Source organism: Oryza glaberrima, chromosome 5 (genome assembly GCF_000147395.1).
Source record: "Oryza glaberrima chromosome 5, OglaRS2, whole genome shotgun sequence".
Lineage (NCBI taxonomy): Eukaryota > Viridiplantae > Streptophyta > Magnoliopsida > Poales > Poaceae > Oryza > Oryza glaberrima.
In genome coordinates, this window is record NC_068330.1 from 20,284,440 (window position 1) to 20,299,284 (window position 14,845).

At 42.6% G+C, this 14,845-nt stretch overlaps 1 protein-coding gene across 1 annotated transcript; it reads left to right on the forward strand.

Annotated features, from left to right (window-relative positions):
• The first annotated feature begins 4,976 nt into the window (after positions 1-4,976).
• LOC127772555 (protein G1-like8) lies at positions 4,977-6,347 on the forward strand. Its single transcript, XM_052298490.1, has one exon. The coding sequence runs from the start codon at positions 5,183-5,185 to the stop codon at positions 5,897-5,899; it is 717 nt and encodes a 238-aa protein (XP_052154450.1). The 5' UTR covers positions 4,977-5,182; the 3' UTR covers positions 5,900-6,347.
• Positions 6,348-14,845: the final 8,498 nt, after the last annotated feature.

Genomic DNA, 14,845 nt, shown 5'->3' on the forward strand with positions numbered 1-14,845 from the left:
GTACTACTAGTAGTGAAGCATGCACATGTGTGAAAGTGTTAGGGTTAGGGATGCATTCTCGTGGCTAGCTTTCTCAGGTGATTTGATAGGTTTATGAGCTACGCGCTGTAGAGAGAGAATGTTTTGAACTAAAAATGAAGACGTGGACGCTTCGCCGAACATTATTTTCAAATTTGCTGACTCCTTTCTGCATGAAAGGACATCAGTTGGTAGTCTTCCACTAATAATTCCAATTGGTGTTACTTTCGTCCTGTGACAATTGAAGAGATATATAATGCCAGATGCGCTAGCTGCAAATCAGTCCTGCTTTCCCTGTAGAAAACCACGGCTTGTTGGCTGCCTCGAAACAAACCAACCGCGTTGCCAATAATCATGACATTATCTTTCTGTGCAACACGAAAAGTACACTAAGAATGGAAGAATTAATGAAAAAATTTTGAGAGTATCTCTAATAATAGCCTCAATTTAAGTCCTGAAGTACTGCGTTTCCTGAGGCCAACAAAAGTATCTCCAACTCTAGCAGCAACGCCTATTTTCTAGGATCCACACGTCAGCAAGACAAGTCTGAGAAGCACGATATACCTGATGTTTACATGACATGAACGTGGTGGGCATGCACGACAGGACACAACGATGAAGCAAGTAGCAACGCTGAACGGAGAGGGTGGAGTTGTTGGGTGTGGAGGAGGAGAGGAAAGGACAACACTAAACAAAGGGGAAGATGCAGCTAGTCTCCGTTGTGATCGGCAAAAGGCGAAGAGGAGGAAGAAGGTTGTCACACTCGGGGTCAGGGGGGTCTTAAAGCTTGGGGAAAGAGTCATGGAGCTCGTTGAGCTCGACCCTGAATTCCGGAGGTTAGAGATTGGGCTAAACTCCATGGCACTGTACTGTGAGTCTAAAAGCTAACGGTTATGTGGAGACGGCCCGTGCTCCACTATCAGGCACCAAGGGCGGGGAGGATGCTTACAGACACGTGGAGGGGGGGGGGGTGTTGGGGAGGGAGCTCAAGGTCTGGTGACACCGCGACAAACGTGGCATCATCATTTCGTTCTTTCGGTGATGCATACTACTAAAAAACGATCTTCTTGGACAGGGAGCCTTTTAGTTTGCGTGCGAGCGGTAACTCGGTCCGTACGGGAAAATCAGCTCATTTTCCCGTGCTTTTTCCATGCGCTCCTCTTAAATGGACTACACGGGAAAATAAGCCGATTTTCCCATGCGGACCTATTAAGAGAGCCACACGCAAAAATACTCATCCCTCTTTTCCCTCCTACCCATTTCAAAATTTTATTTTTTCCTCGGTCCCCTCTCTCTCTTTAATTTATCCGGTGCCTCGGTTCTCTCCCTCACCTCTCACTCTTCTCTCTCGCCTCTCCTCTCTCTCTCACACCTGCCTCTCCTCTCCTCTCTCTCACACACATCTCTCTCTCTCTCTCTCACGCCTGTCACGGCACGGCGGTGGAGGTGCGGGACCCGATGGCCATCCCCGCACGGCGAGGCGGCGTAGCGGCCGCTGCCGCCGACGACGAGGAGGAGGCGGCGCGGCCGGGAGCGGTGACGCCGCCGCCGCTCGACCACTTCTCCCCTTCCTCCCCACGCTTGTAAGGAGGCGCCGCCGCTGCTCGACCATTCCTCCCCCTCCTCCCCACGGTCGCGAGGAGGCGGCCAGGAGCGGCACCGCCCTCCTCACGCTCGGATCCGGCGGCGATAGCTGCCCCCTCTCCCCCGCCCGGATCTAGCGGCGGCGGCTGCCCCCCGCCTGGATCCGGCGGCGGTGGCGGCAGGGTGCCCGAATCTAGGGTTAGGGTTTCACTATTTTGAAATTTTATAATTTTTTTTTGGATTTTTATTTTTCCGTGCGGACGACATAAGCACCCGCACGCGAAAATCGCGATTTTTCCAGACCCCTGGGTGCGTGCGGGCCACCCATCCGCACGGAAAAATCTCTTTAGCCCGCACACAAAAACCGTTGTTGTACTAGTGATAAATGGAGGAGGGGCGGTGGAGTGGTGTGGGGGACGTCACAACAGAGACATGGAGAGTGTCAATTGGCGGTCCGATATCATGGGGGAGGCGCGCGCGGGACTACATGGGGGAGGAGCATGCGCTGGTGGAAAAAAAATAAAATGTCTTCCTATGCTAATAACTAGTGGATGGGAAGCCTAGTGTCCCAGGAATAGGAGCTATGGATTGGATTTTAGGGCTTTATTAGGATCTTGTTAATACCGTGAACCTTAAAAATTGATTTAAGGCCGTGTTTAGAAATCTTGCAGGAGTTGCTTTTAGAATATCATTTTTCATGTTTAATTAAAGAAACAACATACATGTATACACACAAGAAATACTGCATGTGACTTTGTAAAGAATAATAAGTAGGCAGATCTTGACCGCGATCAACGGGTGATCAAAATGTAAGTATAAGAAATATTATCGCTAATCCTTATCGTAATAAAGTAGCTTTCGCTTCTACTTTTGATTAACAGCCAGATCCTATACGTACTGGACATCAAATTAGATAAATCAATCTCCTATTACCGGCCTAAAGCGAAAAATGTAAATGGGAAAGTGACGTTCAAGTTATCATAAAGATATATATGTGACAAACAAAAGAAGCGCACAAAATATATAAGATTGAGGAGTACATAAAGAAAGCAAAGAACGGCGCGTAACCAGCATGCATGTGTAATATACAGTACATACTACGGACTATTGTTACTGGTATTATTTTTAATCATGTGACAAACACACTGTTATTTTTTTCCAATCATATATAGCAACTTAGTAGATTAAAGAAGAGTCCACACATGGGTTAACCTTGCAAGCTGTGAATTTTGAATTTCTGACAAAATGCTACATTTGAGAGTCCAGTGAGGTTACTATTGCATAGTTGTCAATTCCAAAATTTAAAATCACAACCTTCGTTTTAGATGATGCTGTTGACGTTTTATCACACGTTTAATTATTCGTCTTATTAAAAAATATAATTATAATTTATTTTGTTGTGAGCTGTTTTATTACTTAAAGTACTCTAAACATGATTTATATCTTATATATTAGTATAAAAGTTTTAAATAATGGTTAAATATATGCTCAAAAGTCAACAACATTATCTATTAAAAAACACAAGGAATATTAAATAAGTTTAGAAAAACTAAATGCGACAAATCCTTGGTATTTCTGAGGCCATTTTTAATTTAGTTCATGGTGAAACCATAGTAAAATCAACCAAAAAGTTCATGGTATTTGCAATTGCATGTTTTATTTACTCTTAATAGTTAATAATCTATGATTGTGATAATATTGTCCATTTAATCAACAGTCAGATCTTGTAGATGTGAGGCTTTTTAGTTTACGGATTCAGTTACTAGTATTGGAAAAGATAGCTAGGTAGAGAGAGCTAGCAGTACCAAATAATAGGGTCACAACTGCATCTAAGTTTGCAGTCAAGATCTATAGCTGCACACCGTACCATTCATTTTTAATAAGTTTAAGACTCTCGCGCATACACATCCTTCAGAAAAATCATTGAAATTCTCACTAATAAATTATATATCTTATTGGTTATGGATAATAGAAATTCCAATAAATATATTTAGATTAAACTAAATCATCACTATATATACGTACTATTTTTCATATATATGTATCTATAATCACAATGTGAAACTCACTAGCAATATGGGTCTAACATGTGGATTTTGAGTCCAACATCTCGTTGCCTGACACTTCTAATAAGTTACAAATTAAACAAGTTTTAGTGCTGAGTTCTGAGTATCTTAATACCAAGAAGGGTTCATTTCAAACTAATTTTGGTATTTTGTTCTAACACTATTTTGCCAAGCAAAACCTAAACAAGGCTTTTTTTAGAACGACCAGTGAAAAACTTAGGATGAGATTATTTGTTGAGGACAATTTAGTAAAAGTGAGAGGATTTAAATTACTGTTTATCCATTAAAAAGGGTCTATTTAATTAATAATATATAAAAAACCGTCATACATATATATAATATTCTCGTATCAATGAAAAGAATTGTTCTACAGATTTTGTTAGCTAAATCTCATTACAATTGTGCAATCATTTTAGAATACATAAAAGCAATTCATATATATATATATATATATAATAACTATTGCAACAAATGAAATTATCAGATCCTCAAAAAAATTTATCACAATCCTAAGTTTCTAATAAGAGAAAATTGCACTTTACATAAGATAAAATATATCTTGTTTCGTTGTACACCAGATTTAGCACGTACTTTCTCCTTACACCAGAGCTCATTGTTTTAGTTAAGTTTCACTCAACATCAGGGTACTTTATCAAATATATAGGATTTTCATGATATTTCATAAATTTTGAATAAATCCTCATGAAACAATGGTATAAATTCAAAAAGGTTTTATAATTTTTAATCATATTTCACACGATTTTTCTTTAATATAGAGTTCACTAGTGAAAGTATCAGTAAACCCATTGCAGAGTAAAACAATATACGCATTACCCGGCGCAATTAATATATGCACAATTTACTCTTCTCATAACTCAAACAGAGTAGTCCTAATCTTCGAACAGGGACATTGCTGTTATCGAGTTATTACTCCTCGTGTGACAACAGCCGGGAATTGTGCACTACTAGGCACTAGCTTCAGCCTACGTACATACGGAGTATACACGTACTACGTACGGCAGCAAGGTATGCCCGTTTCACCGCATCTTTTCCTACCCCACACGCACGCATGTATAAGTACATGTACGTATACGCGCGGGATGTTACTGTTCATGCATACGTACGTACGTATTCCGGTATACGTACATAGTACACGCGTACTCCTATACGGGGGAATTGTTCTCCCGGGCCAGCGGGGGCCACCACCACCACGTGAATGGCCCACCGGGCCCCACACCCCCCCGCGCGCCTCCCTCCTATCACCTTCCAACTCACCGCTTCCTCCGTCCGCATTCACCTCCCTTTCTTTCTCCCCCCCTCCTCTCCCCGTCGCTCTCCCCCGCATCCCATCGCCACCCTCCCCTCCCAACCCGCGTCTCATCTCACCTCCACTCTCCTCCGCCACCGATCGATCGCTCCGGCCGCCGGCTGCGGCCGGCCGGCGCAGGTGGTGGCGCCGTCGTAGTAGTTAGCTAGGCGCGTAGTTGTGGAGTTAGCTTAGCTTAAGCTGTTGCATGGAGGGAGGAGGAGGTGGGGCGGACGCGCAGGCGCAGCCGGTGGCGCAGGCGCCGCCGGCGATGCAGCCGATGCAGCAGCTGAGCAGGTACGAGTCGCAGAAGAGGAGGGACTGGAACACGTTCCTGCAGTACCTGCGGAACCACCGGCCGCCGCTGACGCTGGCGAGGTGCAGCGGCGCGCACGTCATCGAGTTCCTCAAGTACCTGGATCAGTTCGGGAAGACGAAGGTGCACGCGTCGGGGTGCGCCTACTACGGCCAGCCGAGCCCGCCGGCGCCGTGCCCGTGCCCGCTGCGCCAGGCGTGGGGGTCCCTCGACGCGCTCATCGGGCGCCTCCGCGCCGCCTACGAGGAGAGCGGCCACGCGCCGGAGTCCAACCCCTTCGCCGCGCGCGCCGTCCGGATCTACCTCCGCGAGGTCCGCGACGCGCAGGCCAAGGCCCGCGGGATACCATACGAGAAGAAGAAGCGCAAGCGCACGCAGCAGCAGCAGCCTCCCCCACCGCCGCCGCCGCCGCCCCAGCACCAGCCGGGCGCCGCCGCCGGGGAGGCGTCGAGCTCGTCGTCTGCTGCCGCCGCCGCCGTCGCAGCAGAAGGCAGTGGCAGCTCCGCCGCCGCCGCCGCCGCCACTATCCAGACAGGAGGAGGAGGAGGAGGAAGCACCACCACCACCACCGCTTCTGCTGCTGCACCGACCACCGCCACCCGAGTATAGTAGATCGATCACCTTGCTGCAAACACATCCATGTCTATTTGCTTCCGTATGCGTCTCGCCCTTAATTTGCAAGATTTCAGCTACTTTCTTTTGCCATTTGGTTCTCTAGTATCCTTCTGGCTCTTTAGCAATAGCTAGTAGCAACGATCTCCTCTCCTCATTTTCTCACTTGATTTCTTCCTCCCTTAAACTTGGGTCTTTTTTAGTTTTTTTTTCTCTCTTTCTCCTTAGCTTGTTGCTAAATTACCTAGCTAGCTAGGTCAGTGAGTATATATATATTGCAATCGGCAACTGGTAATTGGGAGTAATAAGTAAGATAGGGAAGTGAGCTTAATTGTCATAGTACTACTGTTTGCTCATCTCCCATATACACATACTACTACCCATGATGAGATGAAAGCAATACTTGAGCTTAATTGCTTATATATATACATACATATATATTTAAGATCTTTCCATTTCAGCCGGGATCTCTCTCTCTCTCGCTCTCTCAATATATATACATATTGTTTGACTGGTAGTGACAACTAGTACTGACTGTTTCTCTATAGTTTTCGATGAATAATTTACATATACTACTATAGTGCTATGCAGTGCTCCACACACATCTTCACTTAATTTGGTGTTTCCCTCATACTGTGCAAGGTAGAGAGGCAAACTAATTAAAAGCTTTGCATCAAATGGCGCATCTACTCCATTGCTTCAGCTCGTACATGTACACAGACAGACACAGTCTCAACACACGCCAGGGGAAAATAAAAAAATCAATGTCCTGAATCACACACACACTACCATCATATCAATTCCTTCCATTTTAGCACACCAATTTCTTCCATTTTAGCAATTTTTTTTGCTGCAGTTCAAGCTAGAGTAGTATTTGTCAGTTTCCATGGCGGGAGGTACGGAGGAGGCCATCAGGACGATGAAGCAGCCATGCAGATGCGTCTAGCTTACGATGATTTTGCTGCCTCGAGAGACTTAAATAAATGAGAGATATGTGCATGGAGGAGCAGGTCGAGGTCGGGATGGACCGATGGATGCGGCGGGAGAGGGTGTGATGACTGATGACTGATGAAGATCCTCTCCTGGTCCCCGGCCGGCAGGACGATGGGGGCTACTGTAGCTGGCTAAGCTAAGGCTATACCGAGTAAGCCGCTGACCAGCGACCGCACGTGCGGCGGCCGCACGCGCGCGTATAGCCGCGTACGCGCGCCACTGTTGCTGCTGCTGCTCCTCGCCGGCCGCCGCCTCCTGCAGTGTGCAGTACAGCTGCATGCGACGCCGTCGGCGAGGCATGTATGCAGGTCTCCTCTCTCTCTCTCTCTCTCTCTCTCTCTCTCTCACACACACACACACACACACACACTCACACACACATTCTTGATCCATTGTGGCCTTGCCTCCTTGCTAGCTAGATGATGGACAGTTCAACACACACCCCCAAAGTTCATGTGGAAGTGGAATATACTATTGATTGTGATCCATTGGTCCCAATATTTCTCTCATCTGCATTTGTTTTCCTTGTGAAATGCTCTCACATTTGGGTGCAGCGAGGTTTCTTTTTCGAGGAGAGAGAGAGAGAGAGAGGGGGAGAATGAGATCAGAGGTGGACGGAGAGGAAGAAGAACAGTAGCTAGCCTTTTTTCTCCCTCACTTTCTCGCAGCGCGCAGGAGGAGTGGGCCATCGCCCACGCTAGCTAGACCTGCGTCCTGCCTCCTCCTCCTCCGCTCCTCCCGCCTGATGACCGATGCGAGGAAGTGAGAGAGAGAGAGAGAATGAATTAGATCTCTCGCTGGTCTTGTCTTTTGCATGCCCCTCTCCCTCCCTCATCACTCATCACCTAGCTAGGGCCTATTTGGTGTGGAGTTTTAGATTCTGAGAAGCAGCTGTTTGGTAGCCAGCTTTTGAGAATCTGAAAAAGCTCTGAAACCCAGCTTCTCCAGCTTCTTAGTTTATTTTTCAGAATCTATAACTACATATTCTTAGAAGCTGTAGACTATTTGAAGCAGTTTCTAGCATAAGCAGCTTTTGGGACTTTTGAGAAAAGCTGTAGCTGGGACAAGCTCCTCCAAACAGAGCCTAACTCTGTACTCCTCGCCACTGTACGTGTGTTTTCTCTGACCATGAAACTGTTCTCGCTTGCACTTTCGCCCAGTTTTCGCCATGGAAACTGTGGCCTCTCCTCCTCCTCCACTTGCTAGCTATAGCTTCATTCTCGCCGTGACCCCACCCACGGTGAAGGTGGTTGCCTGGGCATGCAGTTGGCAAAATAAACTGCACCTCCTCCCCGCGTGCAGTGCTTGCTTTCAATTTCCCTCATAATGCCAGGTCTTGTCCCAAATTTATTGGGATAGACCGTGGAATGGCCGCGATCCATTCACCATTGGCAGTTGAGTTGATTATCTTCAGCAAGAAAATTAATATTACTCTTATAGTACTAACCCCTTTTTATTCAATTATTATTAGTGGTTAATATTTTGATGTTTCACTGCACGTACGTATCCTAAAACTAGGTGAGGTCTGAGGTGCTTTGTAGGAGTACTGTACATGTTTGTTGGATCCGTACAGGCTAGATTCATCTACTACTACTACAAAAGCAACCTCAATACTCCTAGGTTGTTAATTTAGCTGGCTAGTACTAGCAGCTAGCTAGCTGCTAATCATAATAGTATATATTAGGGGTACTGCTGCGCTAATCATAATATTAGGAGTACTACTGCAATGACGCTACATACACTAGCTATAACATGCAGGTTGCTTGTGCTTTATTCGATCATCGATCGATCGGGTTGCGTTGCAAACGTTCGTTCGAGTGATTTTATATATCTTTTTCTGTTGTTGTTGTTGCTGCTGCTGCTAATGCACAGCATTAGTAATGTGTGTGGGGGCGTACGAACAGGAGGGAGCTAGAAGGAATTATCTAACGCAAGCAAGCATCGATCATTGGATTCTCGAGATGTGATGATTGGGGGCATGACATAAAAATTTGGGCCCGTACATTCGCTGCAATGCTAGGCTAACGTACAAGCTATAGCTGCTCTGCTGCTACCCCCAATTCTCGTCGCTTTGTTCCTTGCTGTCGTCGTCGTCCTTGCTACCTGAAGAGATGCATATGCTGGTACCCCTGCAGCAGGAGGGCCGGACTGATTAGCCACTAGACGATCGATGGATCAATAATCTGCAGTTTCGATCTTGATCGATTGATCGGTTGCTTGCTTGCTCACTCAACTAATAAGGCGGAAGGAGATGCAGTTAGCTAGCTTAGACGTCATGTGTACGTCTCAGCTGATTTATATATTAATGAAGGAGATGGTTTTAATATATATGGTGTTGTTTGGTGTTTGTATCTTTCTGATATCTGAATTAACGACCAATCAGTGATGACTAGCTACACTTGCAGATATATGTGGACAATCAGACAATGTAGCTAGCTAGGTGTACTACTACTACATGGTTCCTTGCTTGCACGACGCAAATTGTGTTATTTGGTAATATGACACTGCATGCATGTGGTTGCAGCTGCACAAAGCCCGGCCAATGCTTCCACATTCTGCTATTCTGTCTTCTTTTTCAGAGCTAGCTTAGCTTGCAGCTTGTGCAGGGTGTGGTGAACATATATATATGTACAGTGTAGCTACTGTGGTTGAGAGGAAGAATATGCATGCAGGTTGAAGACACAAAGCATATGCATGCAGCTTTTGCCCAAGAAGAAAATATGCCATTGGACCCAATCGAGTACTTACGAAAAAAACACTGTCCATCTCAAAAAAAAAAAACTGTTTATCCTTTTCTTTTGTGCCATAAAGCAGCAACCAGTGTATTAACACACACCTGCTATGGTAATCATTCATCCATGAGTTTAGTCACGAAGTGGTTCGCGATTTTGTAGGCTCTGTAATTTGAAGGGCTCAGAATTTAATTACCTTAAAACCACTTGGGGCTTTTCATCAACTGATTAATTGGGTACATCTTGTTTTGCTAGCTAGATTTCTTTTGTTAGTTTAGTTTGTGCTAATGGCATGGAGATGCAGGTGACTGCGTAACTATATATCTTACGCACAGAGGAATATGATATCTGCTTATTATATTTTAGGATGGATACTACCCATCGTAGCACCTTATTAATAAAGTCGTTCATAATATATGTTATTACAATGCAACTTTTGCTTGTTGATGTTTGATCAGCTTAATTAATTAATAGCGATCTTTTCATCCTTGTTGTAATTAAAAAAAATTATTAGTTCTCTGTAACAAATGTCCTTACGTACAAATTGACTATTGAACCTTGCTAATTACCTAGCTAGATATTGGTTTGTTTAGGAACATATATGTGTACGCTTGGTTATATATATATATATATATATATATATATATATATATATATATATATATATATATATATATATATATATATATATATATATATATATAAACTAAAACTTTGTACAATTATTTTTCTAGCTAGTCATCATTCAATTTAATTACTCGATAGTGGCCGGTTAGTATTATGGTGGATGCAAGGATCAATACATTTCATGAGAGGGACCAACCGCTAAGAAAAACATCAAAACCGCTAGTATAATAAGTTTTGACCTTCAAGGAATATCCGCCAAGTCTAGAGAGCAAGAGAAATTTGTTTTTATTGGCTAAAAAAAGATATGACCATTTCAAACTTTTCAGAGCGTCAAGAAATCCATACTTGTCAGTCAAAACCGCCAAAAAAAATCATTACTTTGGGTGCTCTAAAACCGCCAATTCAATATGATTTGCACAATAAAGAAGCAAACAGTAATGTTCATTTTATACGAGAACGTACACGAAGCAATTGCACACAATTTAATTTGTTTCGCATAAATATTTCACTAGTTGGATATATAAGCAAATTAATCCAACTGGTAATGCTCTTGTACACATTCCATTAAGTTTTATATATCTACCAGCTTTAGGTGAGAACACAGTTCGATCTGATTTATACTTCCAGTTAGTGGTTCATTTGCCCTTTGTTTTCCTCTAAGATTTGATAGAGATGTGTAATCCAATAAATTATTGGCAGATAGAAACTTATTGGACAGTTTTATGGATTATTTGTACACTGATCCATATCATACTGGCCTCTCAATCGATCGTGTTAATAAACAATAGATATATGTCGTTTTTATAGTGTAACTACATGAGTACTTAATCCCTTAATTTGCAAACAGTACAGTAATTAGTTAGGTGCCCCCAATCATTCTACTTGCAATACCTGTTCTTGTACTATTTTGTGTTATTTTATTTCTTTCATTTTGAGAGGGCCGTGTACCATACATAGCTAGATATAGAATAACTATGAGCTCAACGTTAAGCAAAGGTAATGCAGAATGATTCTTTTTCCAGTGCAGGGAGCACTCAATATCTCTGGAATGAATTAGTGGGGTCTGATCAAGATTACTTCTAATTATATTTCCCACAAAATTATGCGCTATGATAGCATATGTACGAACACTTTATGATGAGGATACAGGAAATATGAAGTCGAATATATCGCCAGCGTAGCTCTTACAGTGTATGCCAATGGCGCTCTGACAACGAAATAGTAAGAGAAAAGGACAGAGAGAAGGGAAAATAAAAGGAAGAGATCACGTATCTGTACGTATATGTGCTGTTCGGTACAGAAAAAGAGATTTTACGGTCATTAAGATGTTACACTTCAAAAATAGCTTGTGGCGCCTCCTAAAGAATTGCTAAACAACAGTACTAAGCTAGCAAGGAATGCATAATTTGATTAATTAGGGGTAACAGTTAAAGCACACATGCATGCGTGTTCATGGTTCTTCCTATATATATAGCCAGCTAGCTGGTTTGATTTACTAGCGCATGAAATCATGCAAAGCGGATGTGTTGTACCGATATACACGATCCGATCGAAATCATGGAGCTAGTTTCTGGTATCGTTGAGTGAGGAACGTACTCATTTTTTTTAATAATGAAAATGGGTTACATCTCCGGACCCTGCCTGTAGGCACACAGCCAAAAAGTCCAGAAGTGAACAGAAAAAAACTTAAAAAAAGCGAGATGGGACAAACCCCCAACTTCTGCCGATAATATGATCTACTAAGATAATGTTTTTTTAAAATCACATAGATTCTATCACGAAATTCTATAGGTACTACGCCATCCAAACTGGAATAAAAGTTCCTTGACTACCAATTCCAAACGTGTAGCACCATTGCGCATAGTATCCTGTTGTTCCTGTGAAAGCATCATACACCAAGAGTGGAGCCAATTGGAACACATGAAGATAACATGCATGATGTTAGACATTCTTTTATGGGTAAAAACTATATCATTACGGCATCGCCAAATTAACCAACATAGAGCACTAGCTCCAAATAAAATCAATCTTTTTGTGGGTCTAGGCACTTCCCTTAGCCAGTTACCAAAAATATCTTTTGCATTGTGGGGAGGGGGATATTGAAGGCAAAGAAGACACATCGCCAAGCAAAACATGCAACATGACAGTTAAAGAAAAGATGTTGGATGGTCTCTTGTGCATTAAAAAACAACATTGCTTGTTTCCCCTCCGTTTTCTCTTTATGAGGTTATCTTTCGTCAAGATTATTTTTTTTTAAGAAACCACATAAATACTTTGATTTTTAGTGGTACCTTTACCTCCCATAAGATCTTCTTGCGGATTCTTACATTGGAATTGATAATCGCATTATACATGGATTTGACTGAAAAATGGCCATTTTTATGAAGCGACCAAATAAAGTAATCCTTTTCATTTGACAGGGTTATGTTAGCTAGTCGAGAAATCAAATCATTCCACTGAACTAACTTTGGCCCTAGAATTGATCGTCGGAATAAAACATTCAATGGTGTTGGTGCTCATAACCTCTGCCAAAGTAGAATGTCTCTTTCGAGCCACATTGTACAGAGAAGGATATTGATATTTGGAACGTACAAATGTATATGCTCCAAAGGATTCGAACGACCAAGCCCTGTAAATTCTTATTTTTAATTATTATATCAACATGGCATAAATTACAGTTTAGTTGTATTTTGGATGGACCGATTCATCAAATTAAACAACTTGAATATGAGTCCATATTTATGTTAACCACTTGACCCCCCCCCTCCCCGCATTACTTTTAAAGGAAATTGCCTCTACTATCCTTTTAGCCATCTCTCTGTCACATCCATGTGACCATTCTGTAATAGCTTTCTCAAATCATATATAGTCGATTCATAGATCCAAAATCCTTTACTTCTTGATCATGTTGGTGTTGGCATACGCAACACATGATGGTTAGGTACATCCATGCATTGAACTTAGATGTGTATATCAAATCTAAGATTTCGAAATAGGAAAATGCATATGCTAGATTCTATGTGGTTGCATGTTTCCTCGCTGTTAGATTTTAATCTAATGGCTAGGAAGTCGTCTTCAACCTTACACCAAGGGAGAGGGGGACTAGGGAAGGCAAGAACATAAAAGGGAGGGTAGCTTACCGATGCAGCCGACTAGCTCCTTAACTATCCTTTCATCTTTCTCCATTGTTCGTGACACTAGACTCCAATGAAGAATTTACAGATGAGGGTTAGGATTTTAGGATAGGGGAAAGAGGGCAGATTCCTTACGCTTTGAGGGATTTCCAGGGAGGCGGCAGACTAGCACTGCGTGACGGACAAGGATAGGCGGTGAGGCCAGATGAAGCTGGAGGGGGATGGTTGATGGGGTTGGCGGCAGGGCGTTATATCTAGAGTGGTTAGGAGGCAAGGGCATCTCGATGGCGCAAGCCACCGGAGATGGAGAAGACAAGCAGGATGGAAGCTAGCTCTCGCTGTCCAACTGAGAAGGAGGAGGAGGAGGAGAGGAGAGGAGGAGGTGGAGGAGACCAGTGGTAGGTCTCACCAGCAGTAGTATGGCTGGGAGGGTAACACACTAGCTCAGGCATAGGAGACATATGTTCAAGTGGTGCGCATGTGAAAGATGGGAAGAGGAAGAGAGATAAGATAATGTGGGTAGGGTACCACAGTTCCACAAATCTTAATGTGGTTTGGATCGTCTAAAAGCTACTAAATTTATGGGTATTATCATGTGACTAAAAGCTATACAATCCCTCATAAATAACGTACGTCAAGCAAATACCTACTACATCCATTCTAGAATGTTTCAACTTAGATTGCTATGTCCAGATTTGTAGGTTGTAATATTTCAGGACGAAGGACGAAGTATAGCCATTAGAGATCTCATATCTAATTAGTGTACCCTTCTCTTCTTACACCCAACGCTTGTATATTGGGATCCTCTCTCTAAGTATGTAGTAGAAAATAGGTACTATATAATATTATATATCTAGTAAGAGGGTAGTTAGTTAGACAATTTTGGCAGCTCATCATCGATATCCAGTGCCATACAACACACAACTAATTTACTGTAAACTACTATATCTATATCTATATACCTAACTGAAAAATAAGCAAGGGTCCAGTAAAAAAAAAACTCCTTTTCTTTTTCGCCGTTTTCCTTTTTTTCGTTTTTTCGCCTTTTTTTCCTTTCTTTCCGTCCTTTTTTTTTCATTTTTTCTGTCCGTCTTTTTTTCTTTCTTTTCGTCCTTTTTCACACCATTTTTTCCGCTTTTTTCGTTTCTCCCCGTCCGTCTATTTTTTCGCTATTTTTCCGTCCATCTTTTTTTTCGCCTTTTTTCTGTCCGCTTTTTTCCATCCACTGTTTTATTTCTACCTTTTTTTAGATTTGTTTTTTTATCTACCATATTTTTTTCCTCGTGGGCCAAATTAAAACCCAGCGTTGTTCGTTACTGCCTCCCCATGTGTTCCTTCTCTCAATTAATTGTAAAAATTAATTCTCCACTACTCTCAATTTTTCTCCTTTCAATTCCGTTTTAATTCACCGAATTTAATCTCTATTCACCTTTTTTTATCCCGAGTTTTATGGATTC